Source organism: Mustela nivalis (assembly GCF_964662115.1).
Source record: "Mustela nivalis genome assembly, chromosome: 6".
Taxonomy (NCBI): Eukaryota; Metazoa; Chordata; class Mammalia; order Carnivora; family Mustelidae; genus Mustela; species Mustela nivalis.
In genome coordinates, this window is record NC_139025.1 from 143,986,428 (window position 1) to 144,010,664 (window position 24,237).

Here is a 24,237-nt window from a genome sequence, read left to right on the forward strand (position 1 = left end):
TTTATCAAGTAGAAAAAGAATGAACTTGATTAAAAACATCAAAAATGGGGAAAATAAAAACAAAAAAAATAAGATGGGAGGAATAAGATTATGACTGTTTATCATTAATTTAAATGTGTACAGACTGACTTTTTCTATTAAAGCGCCTATCGGGGGGTTAGAGATCCACGCTGTTCAAGAAACATACTTAAAATGCAAAAGGGATTGAGAATGTATCAGGTGAGGAGATACAATGCAAAATAGAAAGCTGGAATGGCAAAATTCATCGCAGACAAGTTGGTTCTAAAGTTATAGGTACTAAGATGAAGAGGAACATTTTTAAAGGCAGAGTTTGGAAAGAAGATGTAAAAGGTATAAGCAGGTATACATCTAACAACATAATATCTAAAGACTCTAAAAATGCAATAACAAGGTAAAATTTTAGCTTTTCAAATGGGAGTATTTATTAGAACGAGGGAAAAACAAGGATACACAGAAAATAGACATCCTCGGTCGCCTGGGTGGCTCAGTGGGTTAAAGCCTCTGCCTTCGGCTCAGGTCATGATCCCAGGGTCCTAGGATTGAGCCCCACATCGGGCTCTCTGCTCCGCGGGGAGCCTGCTTCCTCCTCTCTCTCACTCTCTGCCTGCCTCTCTGCCTACTTGTGATCTCTGTCTGTCAAATAAATAAATAAAATCTTTAAAAAAAATAGACATCCTTATTTCCCTCGGAAATCAATTCTTTCTTACACCTAAGAAAAGCCATATTTGTAAAGATTAATTGCATACTAGGCAACAAAGGAAACCTTTACAAGCCTTCCAAATTAAAGATTTAAAGAACAGTTCTTTGATCACAATCCAGTAGAATCAGAATTAGATAACCTGGTAACAAAAAATTGAAACTACATACAAGTTAAGAAATACAGTCTTCAGTAAAAGAAAAAAATCACAAGACAACTGAAGAAAATCTTGAAAGCAATGGAAAGGAGACTATTTCATACCAAAACTTACAGAAGACACCAGAAGTTATACTCTAAGGAGCCATTAGTGTCAAATGTCTTCAATTTCAAACATTTTTTTGAATAAAAGAAACTACTCATTTAAACCCATCAGAAAAGGGCAGCTCAATCAAAAGAAAGAAAGTAATTATAATAAAGATAAATTTTTAAACTAATAAAAAATATGAGGGGCAAATAAACTCAAAGTTGTTTCTATGAAAGACTAATGAAATAATAAAAAAAAACTTCACATGTCTTATTAAGGATAAGAGATGGGGAAGATGGGGTGTGGGAGAAGGTGGGGAGAGAGGGAAGGGGGATGGGGAAAGGGGGGTTTCAGGGAGGAGGGGACAGAGAGAGGGAGAGAGAAAGTCACAAAACAGATAAGGATTGGGAACAGATATAAAAGCAAATGCATAATATAAAAGAATCACTAAACTTCAAGGCACTTTATACTAATCAATTTGATAAACTAGAAGAAACGATGATTTCCTAGGAAAACAAAATCATCCAAATGATTCAAGAATGGAAAATTCAGAAGATGAGTTCCAAGATCAGACAGGTTTGCAGCTGGATAACTGTCATTCTACTGTTAAATGGCAATAGGCAATTAAATAATAAGTCAATTCACTTGATGAAGCTGAGCACAATTTTAATACCCAAACCCTAGAGGGAGGAACGGGGAAGCTATTAACAAATCGGGCTTAGGACAGATTAGTTAACAGAAACTGAACTAATGTTAGCAAATAACAGAAGTCAGGCGTCTATCAAAGGACTATATCCTGAGACCAACTTGGATTCATTCCAGGAAAATAAAGGGAGCTCAAGACCAGAAAATCAATAAGATTTACCTCATCACTGAATTAACTGTGAAAAAACTCTTAAGACCATAGCAATAAATGCATTTGATAAAAAATAAAGGCACCTGATAAAAGGTGAGCAGCCATTCTTTATAAAAATGAAGATAAAAACAGAAGAATGTTATGCAGGAGGGATTATTAACCGGGAAGCACTAGATCAAGAGGTAGATAAAATGAGCCCATATTTGTTAAACAGTGACAGAGCCCCATGCGTGCGTGGATAAAGGCGAATGAGCTCATGGATGAGCACCAGGCTGTCAACAGGTATTATAGGGACAAAGGCAGCGGTGAGGAGAGGAGAGTCTTAACAACAGGGAAGAAGGTAAAAGGAGGATTGCAGTTAAAAATTGTGCATGATACAAACACATGCAAATAAGACCGGATATTTTCCCTGTGTATAGTTTTTTAAAACCCTGCACACATTACTGGAACTACCAACTCTTGCTTTCAGCTCCGCAGCCATCGCGTGCTTTCCCAGTACCAGGATGCAGGGGTAGATCCTCCGTTGGTGACATCCTATGTCATTGTACTCCTAAAGGGACAGGTGAAACAGCGCAGGGCCTGCAGGTCGGAACTCAGGCATCGCTGTGCCCGCCCCAGCTCCCTGCTCGCCCAGCCCCCACTCTGAAGCGGCGGGCACTTGGAGCTGTTAAGAAGCAGGGATCTGAGCAGTTCTCTGGTTCCCCCTGGAGCCATCTGCATCCATCATGTTTCCCACAGCTCTCCCCGAGTGTTGGTGCTGGCTCCCCCCCAGCGTTCCCTTAGCTCCTAGCACACCCTTCTTATGAGAGCACATAGTACTCCCCGTCACAGTGCTCTGTCTGTCACATGCGTCCATTGATCCACTTTGTGCTGGTTGAGGGCTGGAGCCCCCTCCTGTTAACTTCTCAAGTCCGTTTCTAATGCAGCAGCACCTGGCACTTAAGCACCCTGTCAGTACCTGCCAAATGAATGAAATGTACTCAAAACATAGTATGAAGTCTGCATTTTGAAACTCCTTTTTGGAGCCGTTTGCTATCATTTTCCCAGGCAATTTAAAAAACTTCCAGCCTTGCTGCCAATAACCTGAAGGGGTAAAGGAATGCCGGCGTGCCCCATGGGACATGTCACTCTGGATGGTCCTTTGGCAGCAGGGACTTTGATAGCGCTCTTTCAAACCCAGCAGGATGGTGGAAGGGGTACGTGGCTGAGTGCCTCCCGGGTCTGACCCTGTGTGACGCCACCCGGTGCCTGCAGCTGCCCTCTGGAAGGTGTTGCTTTAGCAGCAGAGCCAGAGGGCACCAAGCGTGTGTCTGTCTCCAAAGTCCTGGGCACCACATCACAATGCCTTCCTGAGAAGCAGAATCAAGGACAGTTGCTGATCTTCATTCCTTCCCACCAAAGGTATCTCATACACCATCTTTGGAAGTTGGAGCCAGGGGGCGCCTGGGTGGCTCAGTCACTTAAGTGTCTGCCTTCAGCTCAGGTCATGATCCCAGGGTCCTGGGATCGAGTCCCACACATTTGCCTCCCTGCTCAGTGGGGAGCCTGCTTCTCCTTCTCCCTCTGCCATTCCCCCCACTTGTGCTTTCTGGCTCTCTGTGTGTCAAATAAATGAATAAAATCTTTTTAAAAGTTTGGGCCATACTCTTTCGCCATTCTACTTTCCCTGGGGTAATTTGCCACCTCCCTGAATTTACCTGCATCTTTCCCAAAATCTACTTATCTTCCAGCCTTCTTGACCATAATGCGTCTATAAATTTTCAATAGACAGTGTGAACTTACACTTGCTAATATTTGCATAACATGCACCTCTTTCAATCTCAAAGAAAAGCTTCGCACCGCAATGGTTTCTAATCTCCAATTAGGTTCTGTTCCGGGATCCCACTGGAATTCTACATGCCTGTCCCCTAAGATGCCATAAATTGTGGTCCAGTTTCCCAGCCAGCCAAGGAAAGCACATGGGAAATCTTGCTGAAGTATGAGTAAGAGCCAACAAAAGGGAACATATTTATCTGCCTCGAATGCTGGGACCTGAGGAAAGCAAGTTTCATTACAGACAAATCAGGAAGGAGGTGCAGATTGCTTTTTATGTCCCTCTGGAGTGGAGGTCTGCCATTGATCATTAAGGCCATTTCCTGCAATGCACTCACCAAAGTGATACTCACTTCGGATTGGACAAAACAGGAAATGGCCAAGGGGAGCTCTGCTTACACTTTGCACTCTCAGCATTTATTTGTATTAATTTCTTTATAGGGCAGTATAGAGACATGAGGCCACATTGAAAAAACAAAGCTTGTCATCCTATGGCCTTGGGTCAAGAATAGAGGTAGTGCTGCTCATGTCAGTTTCAACCTCCAGTGGCCAAGGGTTTGATCTGATGCTCTTTCAAGTTTTCACCATAGCCTTTCTCAAGCTCAATGGCCAATAATCCCACAGGAGGAGATTTTAGGGCCCTCTCAAACTTCTGTTTTGCTATCTCTCCCCAGCCTGCTTCCTCTGCAAAAGTCACCACTTTGCCTGTGCATCTACTACCTCTTAGAGCCTTTGGAATCAGCCACGAATTGCAGTGCTGATTTCTTCCATGACCACATATTGTTTACAGGAAAACTCTTCTTCGTTATGCCTTGCCAGTCAGAGTGATAGTGATGGTTTCATCCGCAACCTGGACCAGGTTCGGGAATGTTCTACACATAAATGTGAGCAAATGTCTTCTGTATTGAGAGACATGTACATACTGTAAATGGACTCTATTGAAAAACCAATACATAGGGTACACTTATGTCCTGACCCAGCTGGAAGGAGGCACTTCATTTCCATCTTTCAGAAAATTGGTGTAACACATTGATTTTCATAACAAAGAACGCAGTTTTGTGTCCTCTACCAAAAGACTGTCATAGTAAGCAATAAATTGCCTCTTTGGAGTGAACAAATTAATAAGATATTTTCTAAATTTCAAAATAACAAAGACAGAACGATGTCTGTAATGCTAAGTGCATCCCCTTAGTTGCGGGACATTGTGTCATGGACCACTTGAGCAATGACACATGGCGGCCGGTAGTCTGATTTGTACATCAATTCACCTGGCAACCTGTTAAAAGAAAGTCTTGCACATGACAAGCTTTCAATAAGACACTGACAAGATGGCCAGGAAGCCCCCTTAGCTGGCTTTTTCAGGTGTCCAGACATCTAGTCAACCTACCTCACCAACTCATCACCATGCTTACTGGAGTAAACCCAATCTCTTCCTTCCCCCCTGGATATGGGAGAAGAGCCACTCACACGTTTGTATGGAATTCTCATTCCCCCTCGCTCTGTCCCTACATGGCGCTGTCCGTGTAATAAATAAACAAATCTTTATGTCACCCGGACGTTCCTGGGTCAAATTACACAACTTGGACAATTTTGGATCACTACAGCCTTTTGTTTTTCTCTCCACCTTAAGCCTTCTGGGTGACCAACAGCTATCTAAAACTCATGTTGCTGCCATATGCTGTTGTTCTGCTTCATCTTCCCAGTAAAGTTCAGTATTTTTCCCTGAAGTTTGGTTTATCAGTATCTCCAGCGTCTATCTCCAGCTCGGGTCACGATCCCAGGTCCTGGGATCAAGTCCCACTCTGGACTTCCTACTCTGCGGGAAACCTGCTTCTGCTCTGCCTCCCATCTCTTATGAATAAATAAAGAAAATCTTTAAAAATTAAAAAAAAAACATTTCTATCTTCCCACTTTTAAAGATTAGTTCTAGGAATTATTGCTATAAATCCAAGTGTCCTATCTCTTTCTTAAAAAGTCTTCTCCGGGGAACCTGGGTGTCTTAGTTGATTAAATGTCTGACTCAAGATTTTGGCTCAAGTCATGATCTCAGGGTCATGAGATTGAGCCCTAGTGAGGCCTCTGTGCTCAATGAGGAGTCTGCTTCTCTCCTTTTCCCTTTGCCCCATCCCCCTACTCACATGAGCACACACGTGTTGTCTCTCTCTCTCTCTCTCAATGAATAAATAAACAAATCTTTAAAAAGTCTTCTACAAAGGGAGTTTGAGATATAGTCGAGTAAGGGGCTGGAAGAAAATATTGTAAGTTTTATTCATATTTCATGTCATCCATTTAACTGTTTAGCTTTTGCATGTCATTTATAATGTGCATAATAATTTAGTAGAGTAGTAGAGTCTATAATTTATCAAAAATTTGCTTAAATTGGTGGTATGTCCACAAATATTTTTGTATGTATGTATGTATGTATGTATTTATGTATTTATTTATTTTTGTGAAAGAGAGGTGCACAGTAATAAAAGGAGATCACTGCTCCAGGGACCCAGATATTTCCCCAAGTTCTGTTTCCTTCCATTCCCTCTGGGCTTCATTAAACCCCCTTAACACCAATCTTGTCCCTAAAACATGCCCTCTGCAGCACCAAGTTCGAATGCTTAACTCGGGCCATCACTGCAGGCTGTACCAGGATGACCTTAGGGAAAAGGGTGGTGGGTCTCACGGGTTTGCAGTGTCACCCCCATGAACAGTCTTTTGTTCTGAACAGCTAGTGCAGCCCACGTTTGCAATCACAGGCTCTGGCACCAGAGTGGGCGTAGATCCCAGCTGGCCCCTCAGTAGCAATATGGCTTTGGGAAAGTTGTGTCATTTCTGGCCCAGACTTAAGGCTCATCCATAACGTGGAGGAGAAGACAGTGTGACCCTCAGTGGGCTGTTGAAAGGATCACGAGATGGTTCGACTCATGTGCTCCGAGGTACCCAGCACACAGTAGGCCCACAGTAGAACAAAAAGTTGTTCTATTGATCTTATAGTTACTATTACTCATACTAACAAAACTGATTATTTGAGATGATTTTCAAGCGAAGTATCTTCGTCTGGATTTCTAAGATTAACCTGCTTCAAAATGAATTCTGCTCTACAGTGAAAAACGAGCTAACCAGCAGGTTTCTTCTGCGTCTTTTCTGAACTTTTTAGGATCCTCTCTAGAGAAAGGTTGTAAAGGAAGGCAAAGTGCAGAAATACTCTTGCTTCAAAGGATGTGTAGGAAATGATTAATTTTGCCAAAATACAGTGCCTTGAACATAAAAGATGTTTGATGAAGCTCACTGTAGACAGTGTATCCCTCCAGCATTCATAAGTTGAAAACTCAATGTCTAAAGGGACATAACTAGGAGATGGGGTCCTTGGGAAATGTTTAGATCATGAGGGTGGAGTCCTCATGGGCGAGATTAGTGTCTCCATGAGAGAGACCCCACAGAGATCCCTCGCCTCCTCCACCTTGGAGGTTATAGGGAGAAGATGGTCATCTGTGACCCAGGAAGTGGGCACTTGAACAGACACGGAATCTTCCAGGGTCTTTATTGTAGACTTCCCAGCTTCCAAAACTAAGAGAAATAAGTATGTCTTTAAAGCACCTAGTTTATGGTGCTCTTGTTACATCAGCCCAAACTAAGATAAAGCTTGTCTCTTATACTGAAAAATAACACAAATGTTAACAACAATTTTAAAAAGGAACATTGTGGCCAATGACATGTAATGAACATCATCTCTCCTCTACAGAGCCAAGAGCTTAATTAGTTTTGGGCAACTCAGTAGAGTATGATTAAACCAAAGTGCAGCAATATGTCTAAATGCTCAAGTCCTCTGCCTCCTACTTTTCTGCCAAAACAAAAGAAAAGCCCTAGGCTGGTTTTGGTTGCCACCAAGCACAAAACAGCCAAATTCCAAATTAGAAATCTCTGGGGTTTAATTGTGGATGTATGGAATTACATAGAAGCTCTCTTTGATCATTCCAAAGGATGTTTCCCTCAAAGGTTACAAATACATCTCAGCCTACCAACCATCTCAGGCCTACCACAAAAATTATATATATACACTTTTAGCATTTTAAAATGTATCTAACCAACTGAGCCACCCAGGCGTCCCCGAAATGTGTCTAAATTTCAGTTTCGGATCCAGTTTTGACTATTGTTATGGGCTTAGTTGGATGCCCCCAGATTCCTACGTTGACGTCCTAACACCCAACATCTCAGAATGTGGCAGTATTCAGAGACAGGATTTTTAAAGAGGTGATAAAGGGAGAACGAGCTCACTGGGGGTGGGCACCAAGCCAACAGGACTGGTGTGCTTACAGGAAGAGGAGATTAGGACACAGACAAAACAGACTGAAGGACAATCGTTTGAAGACAGAGTGGAGAACACAGCTATCTGCAAGCCAAGGAGAGACGTTTGAAGAATCGAACCCTACTGCCACCTTGATCTTGGACTTCCAGCGCCCAGAACCATGAGAAAATAAATTGAATGTTGCCTAAGCCATCCGGCTGTTGATATTTTGTTTACGACAGCCCATGACTCAGAAATTTGAGGACCTCCCCCCTAGACTTTATCCTGAAGTTCTGTTTCAGCTTCAGGGGCTTGTGTAATACTACTGTATCAAGGAGGGAGGCTCCTGTCATTCCCCGCACTGGGTCATTGAGACACTACACAGCTGTCCCCAGGGCTGGCTACATAATTTACAAGCCCCATGCAAAATGAAGATATAGGGCCCTTTGGGCAAAAACAGGGAGGAAGTGTTTGTTAAATGTACTAAAATAGAAAGCTCATTTCCTCCATGGTCTGTCTTCTGAAGGGGCATGGCTGCTGTTTTCTATTTGCATGTAATGTCATTCCAAGCAAATAAAAATTTTAAAATGTGATTATCGTCATGATTTTTGCCATTCATCTTCGCAGGGTGCAATGTCAGTGTTAAATAATTCACGCAGGGATTCCACAGCTGGAGCACACCCACGTGCCCTCTTCTTATCAGAACCGTGGAAATCCTGCACAAGACCAGCTCTGCCATCTTTACCTCACGCGGGGACTCACACCTGTTCCACCGACCCTGCCGCCCTCAACTTCCTGATGAGTAAGGAACTTGACAGGATCAGGAGCCGGGGGCTGCCATTCTTTCCCTTCCCTCCTAAGTCACCACTTCCAAGGCTTGGCTAACACAGGGAGGTGACATGAGTGAGAAAGGACAAGACAGGGCTTTGGGCTGCTCACAAGAGGCCACCGCCTCCTGCCGGTGCTCAGAGCAAGCTCTGGTCTGTAGGGAAGGCGAGCTCCGGTTGACTCGGTCATAGACGTCACGTGGTCAGCGAGTCTCGTTGACCACCTCTCACGAGGTGTCCATTTCCATGCTGTGCTCACCGGGCAGGGCGAGCAGTACATGCAAATGAGGAGGCAAGGAACGGTCGATACCCACAGTGGGCTGTCCCCTCCGCTATGTACGTGCTCCACTGTCACACCTGTTATGCCCCAATAATGGGTCCATGATTAAAAGAGCGAGACTGATACAAAGCGAAGGTCAAACAAAGCTTTATTTCGCACCAAGCATCAAGAATCAAACTGACCAGCCAGGGCCGCTTCTCTTACAGAGAAGTCGACCCCTCTCTCCTTTACAGACTAGCTTTTAAGGGCAAAGGCCATGCGGTTGGGCCTGGCCATGCACAGGTGGCCAATGAAATTGTAACACACAGAGAAAGCTGCACAGTGATGCTAGGTGACCAATTGAATTACAACTTACCTTTTAGTAGACATTTTACCTAGCCTATCACCTTGGTTAGGATTGGCGCCCAAAAGACTCACAAAGGGCGGGACCCATACTCCTTGGTAGCTAGGGGGACAGTATGCAACCCTCCGCTGATCAGATGTCTTCACCTGGCCTGAGCCACCCTTGTATTTGGGCTTTGTTCCGGGACTTGTTTTTAAGTAAGTCCCCTGGGAGAAGGGGAGCAGGGACAGCTTAAGGGTTAAACAACAAGGTTATTGTGTAACCTCAATGGAAGCCTATGGCTAAAATATAAAAATATAAAATAGGTCCTTACACCACCCACTTCGCTCAAAAAACACAAAGTCAAAAATAAAACTGAGTAATTCCTAGACAGTGAGAGAGAAGCACACTGACTTCACCTTAGAACCCTTCTGAGGGCGGTGCTTGGCGGGGGTTGGGGTGTATGTGGGGGTTGGAGATTGATAATGGGACCTCTGAGGGTGTGGCCCAAAGGGCATGGCACTTTGGGAAGGGGCTTTCTGGGGGAGGGGCCCTTCTGGGAACAAAGCCCTGGGTGGGGGCATTCCCTCTGGGGGCAGGGCTGGGAGCAACCCCAGAAACCTGGCCCACAGAGAAGCTGGTCCTGTTTCTCCCTCTGCCCCCTTTCCCCAGGGACCCCTAGGCTTTGGAGACTAAAGTCAAAATTAAAGCCATATGTCTAAATGGTTCATACTGTGGTTGGGTAGTGTTTTTAACATATTAATTGACTGTTTTTTCTCAGTATTTGTCAAACCTTTCCCAACTCAAGGCTTTCTCTTAAGCAACAGCGCAAGGCTGGCCCTTCAGTTGGGTCAAGCTGTTTGGTGTTTCTCTGTAAAAACCCACCCTCTTGTGCTGCTCAGGAGGGCAGTGTTGCATCCTAGGATAAACATAAATATATATCAAATGTGTTTACAAATTATATTTATATGTATACATTCAATTCTATGTTTACATATATATGTATAAAATAAAAATAAAAATATTGTTTAAAAGGCTGTTTTGCGGGGCGCCTGGGTGGCTCAGTGGGTTAAGCCTCTGCCTTTGGCTCAGGTCATGATCCCAGGGTCCTGGGATCGATCCCTGCATCGGGCTCTCTGCTCAGCGGGGAGTCAGCTTCTCCCTCTCTCTCTGCCTGCTTCTCTGCCTACTTGTGATCTCTGTCAAATTAATAAATAAAATCTTTAAAAAAAAATGCTGTTTTGCGGGGTACCTGGGTGGCTCAGTCCTTAAGTGTCTTCCTTCCACTCAGGTCATGATCTTCGGGTCTTGGGATTGAGGCCCACATTGGGCTCCCTGCTCAGCAGGAAGCCTGCTTCTCCCTCTCCCACTCCCCCTGCTTGTATTCCTGCTCTGTCTCTCTGTCAAATAAATAACTTAAAAAATACTTTATTAAAAAAATAAGTAAAATGCTATTTTTTAAAGATTTTTTATATTTATTTGACAGAGAGAGAGAGGGATGACAAGTAGGCAGAGAGGCAGGCAGAGAGACAGAGGGGAAAGCAGGCTCCCTGCTTCCGAGCAGAGAGCCAGATGCAGGACTTGATCCCAGGACCCTGAGATCATGACCTGATCTGAAGGCAGAGGCTTAACCCACTGAGCCATTCAGGCGTCCCAGTAAAATGCTATTTTGCCCTCTATCCTGGTAAGATGGAACACATTCCTAATAAGAGATCTTCCTTGACTCCGTGATAAAAATTTAACATTGTCTTAATGAATCCTCACAGCATCCGCCCCCCCAACCCTTCTTATATGTTACAGTTAAGGTTCAGTGAAGTCCAAACACTGGGCCTGAGGTAATATACCCAGTATGTGGCCTCTTGCCATAGTCTAGCAACCCAAATTGGGGGCAAGGGTGTTTGAGTGTCGTTGGCCAGAATGAAAAAGCTGAAAGATGAAAAGAAGGGTAGTCTTGCTTTTTGGCCCAAAAAAAGAGGATTTAGAAAGAAAGAGACCTGTCGCCCAAAGGAGGAGGCTCCCCACTGATCCCGGCTGGGCAGGAGTCAGAGCAGAAGGGAAACTCCCATCACCAAGGAGAATGGGCTTCTCCTTCATACAAAAGCATAGGATCCCTCTCATCTGATATGTTTCTGTCCCATAGTCATCCCCCTGTGCCTGCCCCATAATAGCATTCACAGGAAATGGCTGAGAGATACATTCAACTTGCAGAATTATAGCAAATAAAGTAATCTTTGACCCATCCTTTGAATTTCTGATTACTGGGAGGGGCTAAGCCATCCTAGGGCAAGTGCACTCATTTCAAGAACCAGTGAAATGACTCCAAGAGTATCATAAGGGCTAGTGATCATGACTGGTCCAGAAATATTTCTGGGAGTCCCTTTTAACATCCCTCCCATCATTTCTTCTCATCTCCAAGGGAATGGTACTTAGGTACTCTGAAAGAAATATGCATGACTAGTAAACTGTGTGTGACCCCTGCCGCCTAATTCATCCCTCACCAGCAATTAACACTGATGGTTTGAAGGTTGGCTACTCCCCTGGCAGGGCAAGAGCTGAAGCAGAATGTATGGGCCGAGGCGGCTCTTCCCCCTGGATATAAATAATTAAACCCAGTAGCCACCCTTCCTGCCTGGCCACTCTCATTTAGGTATGGCTGATTATCCCTACATGGGAATGAGATGGGGGCGGGGGTGGGGGAGGGAAGCAGGTGACGGTCATAAAAACTACAGTAGCTGCCACTGAGGGTCCAACCTGGCATTAGACTGAGCTCAAGTCCTGATTCCATCATATACGAGCTGTATGAACTTGGAAAACTGAGTTCAACTCTCAAAGCATCTGCTTTTCCCCCCCTTGGAGTGAGAATAGTCAGTAGTATTGACTTCACAGGGCTTGTTAGGAGGATTAAATTAGATACTGTTCATTTAGCACAGATCCTGGCCTATAGAAGGCACACATAAAAGTTGATTATCGTTTTTATGGACCTCCAACTTTAAGCCTTCTACAAAGAACCAAATGATATCTCTGAAAAATACCAACTGCCTACAAGGTTGTAGGGAAAGTGGTATCTATGTTGACCTGATTAGAAAAAAGTGAAAAATCTCTCTTGTTTAAGCCTTGTTGAAAATTTTCTAAACTCTGTCCGCTCTTCTGCTTTAGTAATTAGAACAAACGTTGGAGACTCGTGGTTTTCTGATAATTGAGTTGCTCATTGTAACGCAGGGCAATTCGACATTAGTGTTTATTTAAAATTACCGCAAATGAAGATAAATGGTGAGACGTGCACTAAATTTGATGAAAATCCTAACGTGAGTGTTTCTTCTTGGGATTCTCTCTCTCTTTCTTTTTTCTCCTATGATCTGAGAGCAGATTACATTCTACTTGGGTGATGGCTCAGGTCAAATGTGTGGTTTTGCAGGTGCCTAGCCTTTCACAGACAATCTTGGAAGCACCATCATTGTCTCTGTAAGAAAACGGAGGGAAAGATGTGATTTTAACACTCAGCCTACAACAGTTCAACAATCTACCAATGTGAATTTAGAAACACTGAGCAGGTCCCCCTTCTAGTATGGAATGTCTCTCCCGTTTTCTTATAATACCTGAGTTTCTACAACTGAGCAATCTACTCTTTTGTGTAAAACAGCTTCCCAGGATTTTTTCTCCTTTAAACGCAAGTGAACTTTGGGGATGGCACTCAGATCCCTTTATTTTACTGGACAACTGTGGAGCAGGGGTTGGGTGTGTTTCAAGAGGGAAAATATCCACAAGGGGACAGAAAAAGGACATAAATGTACAAAATCCCATTTTCCAAGAATGTAAAAAGCTAACTTCCAGGGGATCCTGGGTAGCTCAATTGTTAAGCATCTGCCCTTCCGCTCAGGTCATGATCACAGGAGCCTGAGAATCCAGCCCCACATCGGGCTCCCTTCTCAGCGGAAAAACCTGCTTCTCTCTCTCCCACTCCTCCTGCTTGTATTCCCTATCTCATTGTGTCTCTGTCAAATAAATAAATAAAATCTTAAAAAAAAAAAGCGAACTTCCAATATATATTTTTTTCCTTTGCTCTAAATATCTCAATGTTCACTTGTTGAAAGCAATTGATTGAAGCCCGGGGAAGAAATGGTAGATTGAAGCACTCATCAGAGTTGTTTGTGCTGTTTTGCAGGGGTCTGGCTGCACTAAATTATTTCAAGAAGTATTAATTATCTAAGTCACGCAGAAGAAGCCATTTAAGTATTTCATTTTCTTTTTTTTTTAAGAGAATCATTTTTTTTAAGATTTTATTTATTTGTCAGAGAGAGAGAGGGAGCAAGAGTGAGCACAGGCAGACAGAGTGGCAGGCAGAGACAGAGGGAGAAGCAGGCTCCCTGCTGAGCAAGGAGCCCGATGTGGGACTTGATCCCAGGACGCTGGGATCATGACCTGAGCTGAAGGCAGCTGCTTAACCAACTGAGCCACCCAGGCGTCCCCCTATTTCATTTTCTGTGGTTCTTGATCCTTCCCCCAAATTCTCACAGGCCTCCGCAGCTGGCACAGAGTCCACTCCCATAACTATAATCCCTGTCCCATACTCTCACCTCCATCATACATCATACATACCTGATACAACCCCACCATGGTAAAAACCCAACCCTCTGTCCACCCTCGTCTGCCCCTGGCAGCTGAATGTGGTTGGTGAGAAAAGCAACGATGCTGGAAGCTTTCACATTAAATTCTTTTTTTTTTAAAGATTTTATTTATTTATTTGACAGAGAGAGATCACAGTAGGAGAGAGGAAGGGAAGAGATCACAGAGAGAGGAAGGGAAGCAGGCCCCCTGCTGAGCAGATAGCCCAATGTGGGATTCGATCCCAGGACCCTGAGATCGTGACCTGAGCCGAAGGCAGCGGCTTAACCCACTGAGCCACCTAGGTGCCCCTTTCACATTAAATTCTCAGCCACAAATCCAAGTATGTTTCTCTGACCGACAGAATCTCCACTCTTTTCGTAAAATATTTTGACTATTTCACATCTTCTTTCCTCCAACCTTAAGCCAGGGCTTCTCAACACTGGCCACACTTTTGAGTCACCTGGAAGACTTTAAAACACAGGAGTTCCCACCTCCAGAAGATCTGATCTAATTGGTGTAGAACCAATTAGATTAATATCCAATTAGGGTCTGGGTATAAGTGTGCTTTTAAAATTCTCCCAGTGAGGGCGCCTGGGTGGCTCAGTGGGTTAAGCCGCTGCCTTCAGCTCAGGTCATGATCCCAAGGTCATGGGATCGGGTCCCAAGTCGGTCTCTCTGCTCAGCAGGGAGCCTCCTTCCTCCTCTCTCTGCCTGCCTCTCTGCCTACTTGTGATCTCTCTGTCAAATAAATAAATAAAACTCTCCCAGTGATTCTAATGTACAGCCATTTTGTTCAGAGTGAGAACTGATACACCTTCCATCAGATACAGCTGATGACCGACCATTCTGATGACTTCACTGAGAAAAGTAAATTGGGGGCACCTGGGTGGCTTCAGCTCAGGTCATGGTCTCAGGGTCTCAGGCTCTCTGCTCAGCAGGGAACCTGCTTCTCCTTCTCCCTCTGCCTGCCTCTCTGCCTACTTGTGATCTCTCTTTCTCTCTGTGTCAAATAAATAAATGAATAAAATATTTAAAAAAAAAGAAAGAAAAAGAAATTGGGTGGGTGTCTAGGTGGCTAAGTGGTTAAGCGTGTGAATATTGGCTCAGGTCATGGAATCAAGCCCCACATCAGGCTCCATGCTCAGCAGGGAATCTGATTGAGATTCTCTCCCTCTCTTTCTGTCTCTTCCCCCTGCGTGTGTATGCTCCTGGTCTCTCTCTCTCAAATAAATCTTGAAAAGAAAATCAAATCGGTAAGGAAAGAAGACCCACAGAATCCCACTAAGTTTACCTGTCTGGAACCCTTACTCCAATCCCTTCTGAGTGAGGACAAGCCCCTCCACTTGGGGTTTCTTCTCATTTCCCTGATCTCTGAGTCTGAATGTGCTCCAGGACCCAACCTCAGACTTTTCCTCTGTCTACACTGAGTCCTTGGTGACTGTTCCTCTTCTACCATCTATCTCCTGATGACTCCACATCTCCACCTTAAGTCCAGACCTGGATTTTGAACTTTTTTCCACTGCCTGCTTTCCAGATCTACCTAGAAGAGTTAAACCCAACATGTTCAAAACCAAGCTCTTATTCTTCTCGAGCTCTGCTGGTCTTGCAATAGCTCAAACAGGAAACTGTATAGTCATTCTTGATTCATCTCTTTCTTTCACTGCCCACGTTTAATTCTTTGGTAGAAGCTGTGGATTCTATCTTCAAAATATATTCTAAATCTGACCAGTTCTCCACACTTCAGTTACTCCCACTGTGGTCCAAAACACCGTCTTCTATGAGTTATTGTAATAGTCTCCTATGTGGTCTTCTGGATTCCATATTTTCTCTGTTCTAGTTTATTTTCCACTCAGCAGCTAAAGCAATCCGTTTAAGACAAAAGTCAGACCCTGTTATTTCTCTGCTCTAAGATCTCCAATGGCTCCCCACTTCACTCAATACAAAATTCAGGCTTACAAAATTTAACACTCAACTTCCTTCTCAATTCATCTCCTACTTCTTCATTCAGCTGTCTCTGCCTCCGCTCACCAGCCTTCTTAGTGTTTAACAGAGTACAGCAAGTGCGTGCCTCCCTTGGGGGGTTGCACTTGTTTCCTCTTCTTAAATGTACCCGTCTTGTTCTCTGAATCCACTTAAGGATCTGCCAATGTCTTCTTATCAGAGTAATCTCCCCTAACTGCAAACACAGCCAGCACCAGCACCATCACAATCAACATAATTTCTGTCCCTCTCTACTTTTGACTTCTTATCAACAGCTGACATATTATATATTTATTTATTTACTGTCTGTTCTCTCTCTTCTATTTGAATGCATGTGCTATAAAAATGGTATTTGTGGGGTTTTTTTCCTGATTTATTCTGTGTTCAGAAGAGGATTTGATACAGAATACTCAGTACATAATTGTTGAATGAATGAATGAATGAATGAATCAATGGAAATATCAGGTTATCTCAATCATAAGAGAGATTTCTCTCAAGCATTTTCTATAGTATTGCCCTATTTCATTCTCTGCATCTCTGGGTTGATTAGTAGATAAAATCATCATGTAAAATCAGTTTGAGCAAGGTTGGATCCTTAAGCTTCTATGTCACCTAGGACTCCAAATGTCAAGGTGTACCATGCATGTTTGCCTCCAGCCTTCTCCCCCATATTTTGGTCATGGTTCAGCAGCTGTGGCATCGTTCAGCTTTCTTTTCCCCTCCCCTGTCTCAGTTCCAGGATGTCCTCCTTGGCTTTGGGCCCCCTCCTTGTGGCTGATGAAGGCAATGTAGGGAGAGGCAGCAGCTGCCCTGACTCACCCCTGCTTTCTCCATTCATACTGATCCAGTAACGCATAGCCTGTGCAATACACGGCTGGCCAGGTCAGTCTCTGCCACCTTAGGACCTCATTTTTGTTCCCTGCGGCAGCTTGGCCATTTGCAAAATCAGAAATTGTAAAAGTACAAACAGGAGACAATGTGCCATATTTTATGGATTTTAAGATGCCCCTCCCCTCCCATTTTCTTTCACATCTCCAATGTCAGAAATTGTCTTATAGTTGGAGCTGAGCAGGTGGAAGTCCCTATAAAGTTACCACAGCTTGACCCTGTGCCATGTGGTTACTGCTCCTAGGGCACAACTGATCATCTACATCCCTTGGCATGCCAAGCCACAGGCCTTTTGAGGACCATTTAAAGAAAGAAAATAAACTGGTTATTATATGAAAATCTCAGATAAGGAAAAAAAAAAAAGAGAAACCCCACCAGCATCAAACGAAGCAGAATGGAGGGGTGGCAATTTGGATGACCTCAGAATACTTTTATAAGAAGTGCAGCATGCAAAACAATCTTGAGAAAGGAGAACAAAGCTGGAGGTATCAGTTTCTTGGATTTCAAGATATACTACAAAGTTATAGTAATCAAAACAGTAGGGTACTGGGAGAAAATATACACATAAATCAATGGAAACAGGATAGAGAGCCCAGAAATAAATCCACAATTATATGGTTAATTAATCTTTGACAAAGGAGGCAAGAATGTGTAACAGAAGAAAGTCTCCTCAAAAACAGTGTTGGGAAAACTGGAGAGCCATATGCAAAAGAATGAAACTAGACCACATTCTTTTACCATACACGTAAAGAAACCCAAAACGGATCAAAGATCTAAATGTGAAATCTGAGGTGTGCCTGCCTGGCTCAGCCTGTACAGCATGCGACTCTTATTCTTGAGGCTGTGAGTTTAGGTCACACATTCAGTCAAAGCTTACTTAAAAAAAAAAATTAAATGAATAAATGAGAGACCTGAAACCATAAAACTCCTAAAAGACAATAAGCAGTAATCACTTGGAGATTGGTTTTAGCAACATTATTTGTGGATATGTCTGCTTAGGCAAGGGAAACAAGAACAAAAATAAATTATTAAGACTACAACAAAATAAAAAGCTTTTGCACAGTAAGGGAAACCCGCAACAAAACCAAAAGGGAGCCTACAGAATGGGAGAAGATAGTGGTGAATGATAAATATAATAAAGGATTAATAACCAAAATATGTAAAGAACACACACACACACACACACAGACACACACACACAAAACCGCAAAAAACCCAAACCCAACATATAATCCAATTGAAAAATGGGCAGAGGACTTAATAGATATTTTTCCAAAAAATACATACAGACATCCAATAGACATGTGAAAAGATGCTCAATATCACTATCATCAGGAAAATAAAATCAAAACCACAGGGAGATCTTTCACCTTATACTTGTCAGAATGGCTAGTATTAAAAAGACAAGAAAGAACAAGTGTTGGCCAGGATGTGGAGAAAAAGGAACCTCTGTACATTTTTAGTGGGAATGTAAATTGGTGCAACAACTGTGGAAAACAGTATGGAGGTTCCTCAAAAAATAAAAAATAGATTTACCATATGCTTCAGTAATTCTAGTACTTGATATTTACCCAAAGGAAATAAAAACACTTGATTCAAAAAGATATATGCCCTCCTAGGTTTTCTGCACCACTATTTATAATAGCCAGGATATGGAAGCAGTCCAGGTGTTCATCAGTAGATGAATGGGTAAAGATATGGTGTATATAGATATATAATGGAATAATATCCAGCTATAAAAAAGAATGAGATCTTGCCATTTGTGACAACATGGCTGGATCTAGAGGGTATGAGGTTAAGAGAAATAAGTCAGATCGAGAAAGGAAAATACCATATGATTTCACTTCCTTTTTTTTCTTTTTAAGATTTTATTTATTTATTTGAAAGGGAGAGAGAGAGATCACCAGTAGGCAGAGAGGCAGGCAGAGAGGCAGGTGAAGCAGGGTCCCCACCGATCAGAGAGCCCGACTTGGGGCTTGATTCCAGGAACCTGGTATCATGACCTGTGCCAAAGGCAGAGGGTTTAACCCACTAAGCCACCCAGGGGCCCCTGTAATTTCACTTCTTTTTTTTTTTTAAGATTTTATTTATTTATATGACAGAGAGAGATCACAAGTGGGCAGAGAGGCAGGCAGAGAAAGAGAGGAGGAAGCAGGCTCCCCGCTGAGCAGAGAGCCTGATGCGGGACTGGATCCCAGGACCCTGAGATCATGACCTGAGCCAAAGGCAGTGGCTTAACCCACTGAGCCACCCAGGCGCCCCTGTAATTTCACTTCTATATGGAATCTAAAAAAAGAAACAAGTGAACAGACAAAAAAAAAAAAAAACAACAACAGAAATAGACTCTTAAATACAAAGAACAAACTGGTGGTTATGGGAGGGAAGGATGGGGGATGGGTGAAATAGGTGAAGGGGATAAAGAGGTACAAATTTCCTGTCATAAAATAAATAAAATTATTTCCTGTTCTCATCTGGAGATGAAAAATACAGCATTGGGAATACAGCCAATGATATTATAATGAGCTTATATGGTGACGTGATTATATACTTACTGTGGTGATCACTGAGTAATGTATAGAATTGTCAAATTACTATGTTGTACACCTGAAACTAATTTAACATTGAATGACAGCTATATGTCTAATAATAATTTTTAAATGCAGCATGACAAAAGCTCTGGGTGGCTCAGAGGAACATATTGTGAGAAAAATCTGGGCACTGAAATCTCTCAGTTAGAAAGTAAATAAAAGTAGTGAGATTCTTAATGTGAGGTTTGGAAAAACGTTAACCAAAAATTTTAACTTTTATTTTTATGTATGCATTAAGGCCAAACATGATAAAAATCTGTCTAAATACTTACCAAAGAGCTTTTTGAATACATTTAAATTAAAATATTAATGAAAAGAAAACATTGTATCATAGTTTGAATGGTAGCATTTTTTTGTTTCTTATTAAACTATACCAGGAAAGGAGGCCAAGACTCAATGAAATATGGCTATTATCCCCAGTTTCACAAGAGCATGAACCTCTCTGGCTTAACAAAGCCTAAGGAATCTACTACAGAAATGGATTGTTCTTACTACCCTGGAGCCTTTTGTGCAGACTATGAACCAAAAGCTCAATATTAATCTTAAAATTAATTATATTACAAAGTTGTATTATTTGGAAGATGTGTTTAAATGACTCAAAGTTAAAAGGTCTCAGTATAATGCTGGTTCTATAATTATCCTCCCAGACAACATTACTTGTAAAACTTAATGATGTAGAACCATAATCATAGCATCGAGTAGGAGGTTGCCAAGCAGATGGGAAAGTTTTTTGGTTTTTGTTTTCCAGTTGTTTTCTTCCCTTTCCTCCCCTCCTTTCACAAGGAGAATCAGCCACCTGTTTTTAAAGGCTGAAGTATTTTTACTGTTCTTGGTCGGAAACATTTGTTTAAACAAAGTAGCACTTGGTTGCTAAACCCTTGATTCTAAATGGACATAGCCATCTCATTTTTGTTGGGCCAGGGTTTGGATAACAATTTGATTTCCCAGTCTGTTTCTTTTGTGACCATATAATTCTCTCCCAGTGTTGCATGTTCTGTGAGCTACGAGCACGTGAGAGCTCATAAGCACAAAGACTCTAAGGTTTCTTTGGGATTAGCACCATACAAATGCAGATTTGGGACAATGGAAGACTGTGTCCATCCTTGTAACTGTTACTGCTCTACTTCCTGCTTCCTCTGGGTAGCAGAGCAAGCCACTGTTTTTAAAATACACACTCACTTTAGCTGCTGACTTTTTCATTGGCTGCCTGGAGAAGAGAAGGAGTTCTTGCCTATGTATTTCAGTGTTTTGATCCCTTTCAATTATTTTTTAAAATATATATCATTAAATTTTACAGGAGTATTACAGAATTCCTAATTGCAGAATTTGAACTTGAGCTACGCAGTCTTACTTTTCGTTTTCAATCTATGTGTCATTGACCTTTTTAAGTCTGATTACCTGTATGAACTCTCTTCAGAATCTTTCCCTGGTTAACACAGTATAGAGAAGTGCCAGAAACCAGTTCTTTTCTGTGACACAATTCTTCCAACGGAGTTGAAATGCTTTGCAAACAATTTCACGTATATCAGCCAATTCATATACAAAGCAATTTCATGTTAATCCTTTCCTTTTTATATATCATCTTTCAGAGATGATCAGGAATTCATGCTGGTACAGAGACTCTGGTTTGGGAGGAGGAAACAGGGGCTTGCGAGGGGAGGGCGAGAGCAGAAGCTGCTCACCTGCTGTTAGAACTGACCGTAGCTGGTGGTCCCAACATCTTCACCCTTTATGCATCTGCATCCTTTATGCATGAAATAGCAATATGCCTTTCCCTTTCGTGTAATCCTTATTTAGTTAATACCCAGTAGGATTTGCAAGCCCTTCACATCTCTGTGGATTTATTTTATTTCAGAGCGCAAGTGACTTTATGGCCCAATTACCATCATTGTGACTTATTGCATTATTGTGGGAGGGAGAGAGGAGCAAGAAACGCCTGATCACGTGTATCGTCATCAATGGAATGAGTGCCACGCACTCCTGGCCAAGGCAGAGGGATGGATGAAACCTTTCTGATCTATTGTTTATCAGAACACTGAAGCCTGGGTGATTGTGCCGTATTTTAACAGACAAGTGTGTCAAATGTATGGGTGAAGATGTTGCAATGGTGGTGTTAGAGTAATTAATATTTGGAAGGTAATGAATATTTTGAGTTTAAAGATGTCAAAGGTCAAAGACGGGAGGAATGACTAAGATCGGATGTTGACCCCCTCAAATTACAGGGGTATTGAAGCGAGACTGAGTCACCACCTGACCCCAGGAATGAATTGGCGAGGCGGGCTCCTCATTAGAGCAAGGCTCCCGTAAGCCAGATAGCCCTTTTGCTTGCAAGAGCTCAAGGCACAGCCGGCTGTGGAGCACGAAAGCAGCAGCAGCCACAGCAGCAGGCCCAGAGCCTACCTGGAATTTCTGCAGCGCCTGGTTCAGAACCACTGGGGCGGACAGCTCCCCGCCGCCGCCGCCCCTGGCGCTGACTACGGAAGGGGACCGGGAGCGGGGGCTTCACGCTCCGTGAGCCGGCTCGGGCGGCGGGAAGACGGGCTGCGTCCCCCCCAACCCCCGACATCCACTCGGTTCCTCCCTGCCCTCTGCGGGGCCGCGCGGGGCCTGCGGGTGGCCGTCCCGAGCCACACGTCCCGCAGGCGAGGACGCCACCCGCCGCCCTCCCCCTTGCCGCCCCCGCCACCGCCGGTGCTCTCCTCGCCCAGCTCCGCCGAGGGGTGTGGGGCGTGCCCCGGGCAAACCCCGCCCCGGCCTGCTCCCCATTGGTCAGCCGGCCGGAGGTGCGAGGAGGCGGGGTCCGTCTCTGGCTGCTAGCGCAGGGGAAGGTCGGCCAGGGAGCGCGGGGTTCCGCGGGAAGGCGCGCGGGGACGCGGCGGGCGCCGAGGAGACGCAGGGGCGGCGGTAGCAGCGACAGGAGCGGCAACGGTAGCGGCGGCGCCTGGGCCCGGCCGCAGCCCCTGCCTCCCGCCCGCGCTCCCTGCGTCCCGCCGCGGCCTGCAGCCTGCGGCGCCCGAGCGCCGAGGGCGCTTCCTCGGGCGCTGGGCCCGAGGCGGCCAAGACTGCGAGGCGGCCGGGTGCGGGGCGGCGGGCGCTGTGCTACGGGCTGCGCTGGTTGGGGGCGGCGAGCCGCGGCGCGGGCCCAAGGCCCGGCGCGTGCGGCTGGGAGGCGCTGTGGGGGGCGGGCGCGCGGGCGGCGGCCGGGGCCATGGCCGAGGTCGGCCGGAGCGCGCGGAGGAGGGCGCCGGCGCTGCTCGAGGAGGCCCGCGCGCGCTGCGAGAGCCCGCACATCTGGGACGACGTGTTCGGCGAGTCCAGCCCGGACAGCGGCGGGAACCCCTTCTACAGCATGTCTGCCGCTTCGCGCTCCTCTTCGGCCGCCTCCTCGGACGACGAACAGGAGCGCCCCGGCCCCCCGCCTCCTCCCGGCGCCCCCGAAGCGCAGGAGTCCGACGAGGACGAGGCCAGCGCGTGTTGGAGTGCCACGCTGCGGGACCGGCCGCCCACGCGCTTCGAGGACACTGGCGGTAAGGCGCGGCCCGCGGGGACGGGGGCGGCCTGGGGAGGCGTGAGCGCGGGCCAGGGAGAACTCCAGACGCTGGGCGGGCTGGCTGCTCGAGGGCGGCTTTTCGTGTCAGCATACAGATGGGGCCCTGGCAGCGGGGATTTGAAGTGTGAGAAGCAATCTGGTTGCGTGGTGGTGGTTGGTGGGGGCCGCTCCGACTTCTCCTCGGATGGAGAGGATGAGGCGGAGGCCCAGGCGACACCCAGCCGCTGACAAGGACCCGAGGGGGGGGGCTTCCCTCCCTGCTGGGAGTGTCCAACCCAGTCACACCTGTGGGCTTGCTTGTTAGGGGTGCGTTTGAGTTAGGTTCCTAAAGCCCAATGCAGCTTGTGTGTGTGTGTGTGTGTGTGTGTCTGTATGTGTGTGTTGCGGGTGGGGGGTGCGTAAATCGTTTTGTGTGGATGGCCCCAGAGCAGCGTTACCCAGGTGCCAGGGTGGGTCAGCCAGCCTTTGGAGGGAGGCCCAGTGCGAGCCGGGACGTCTTCACTGGCTCGTGTTTTCTCCAGTTAATCTGACCAACTTTGTCCATGCCTTTCAGGATCACTTGCTCAGAGCAGAGAGGAGTGAGAGGACCAGTTAGCAGCGTTAAGCTGTCTGCTCTCGCTCCGGAAGGCACTTGTGTGTTCTGCTTACTGACACGGTCATGGTCAAGCCCCTGATATCTAGGGGTTGCAGGCCTGCTGGCAGTTGTGGCTGCTTGAAGTCCTCCTTTACTGCCTTCATTTTGGGAAGGTAATTCTGACACGTCTCTGCTTAGCCTGCAGAAGCTCTGCGGCCTCTGCCCTCTGGGAGAGGTGGAGACCAGCCAGCAGTCTCACCTGTCCCCTGATGCTTTCTGTTCCTTGCTCGACAGCCTACTGTGGCAGGCCCTTGTTTCTGCACACCATTTTCTTGTGTTGAAGAGTGTGCAACCAGTGTTGTGGAGGACCAGAGAGTGGCCATACTGGACCCAATGCCGCTCTCCCTGTGGCTCTCCATGATTGTTGTTCAACCATAGGAGGGCAGGCCAAAGGGAACCCTGGCTGGTGCCTGGGCCTGGATCTGGACCTTGTGCCACAGCCTGCTGGTAGGCTGATTGGGTTGGCTGGACTCTCTCAGCAGGGAGTGGTCTGCAGACCTCCCATGGAAAGGCTGCAGTGTGGACACCCTGGGCTACAGCTGGGCTCGTAGGGTCCGAGTCAACTGTGCTGTGTTTTGGAATGGGTGAATTTAACATATTCTCATTTAGGCTTCAGTTCAGCGTTTGGGAATTTTGAAAGTCACATCACCCTGCATA

The 24,237-nt window shown here is 45.2% G+C and overlaps 1 protein-coding gene and 1 long non-coding RNA gene across 2 annotated transcripts in view; both read left to right on the forward strand.

Moving 5' to 3' along the window:
* The window catches only part of LOC309867667, a 720,752-nt gene that overhangs the window by 480,612 nt on the left and 215,903 nt on the right, over positions 1-24,237 (forward strand). The gene's annotated exons all lie outside the window — the stretch shown is intronic.
* On the forward strand, positions 22,468-23,613 carry LOC309867642 (piggyBac transposable element-derived protein 5-like). Its single transcript, XM_082736701.1, has 2 exons — positions 22,468-22,923; positions 23,500-23,613. Exons 1-2 carry the CDS (start codon positions 22,605-22,607, stop codon positions 23,526-23,528), a joined length of 348 nt encoding a protein of 115 aa, XP_082592827.1. The 5' UTR covers positions 22,468-22,604; the 3' UTR covers positions 23,529-23,613.

Excerpts from the sequence above, each read along its gene's own strand:
- LOC309867642 (XM_082736701.1), top strand. The coding sequence starts at position 22,605 with ATGGCCGAGGTCGGCCGGAGCGCGCGGAGGAGGGCGCCGGCGCTGCTC. Across the intron at positions 22,924-23,499 it reads GCGCTTCGAGGACACTGGCG|GATCACTTGCTCAGAGCAGA; the intron begins GTAAGGCGCGGC and ends CATGCCTTTCAG.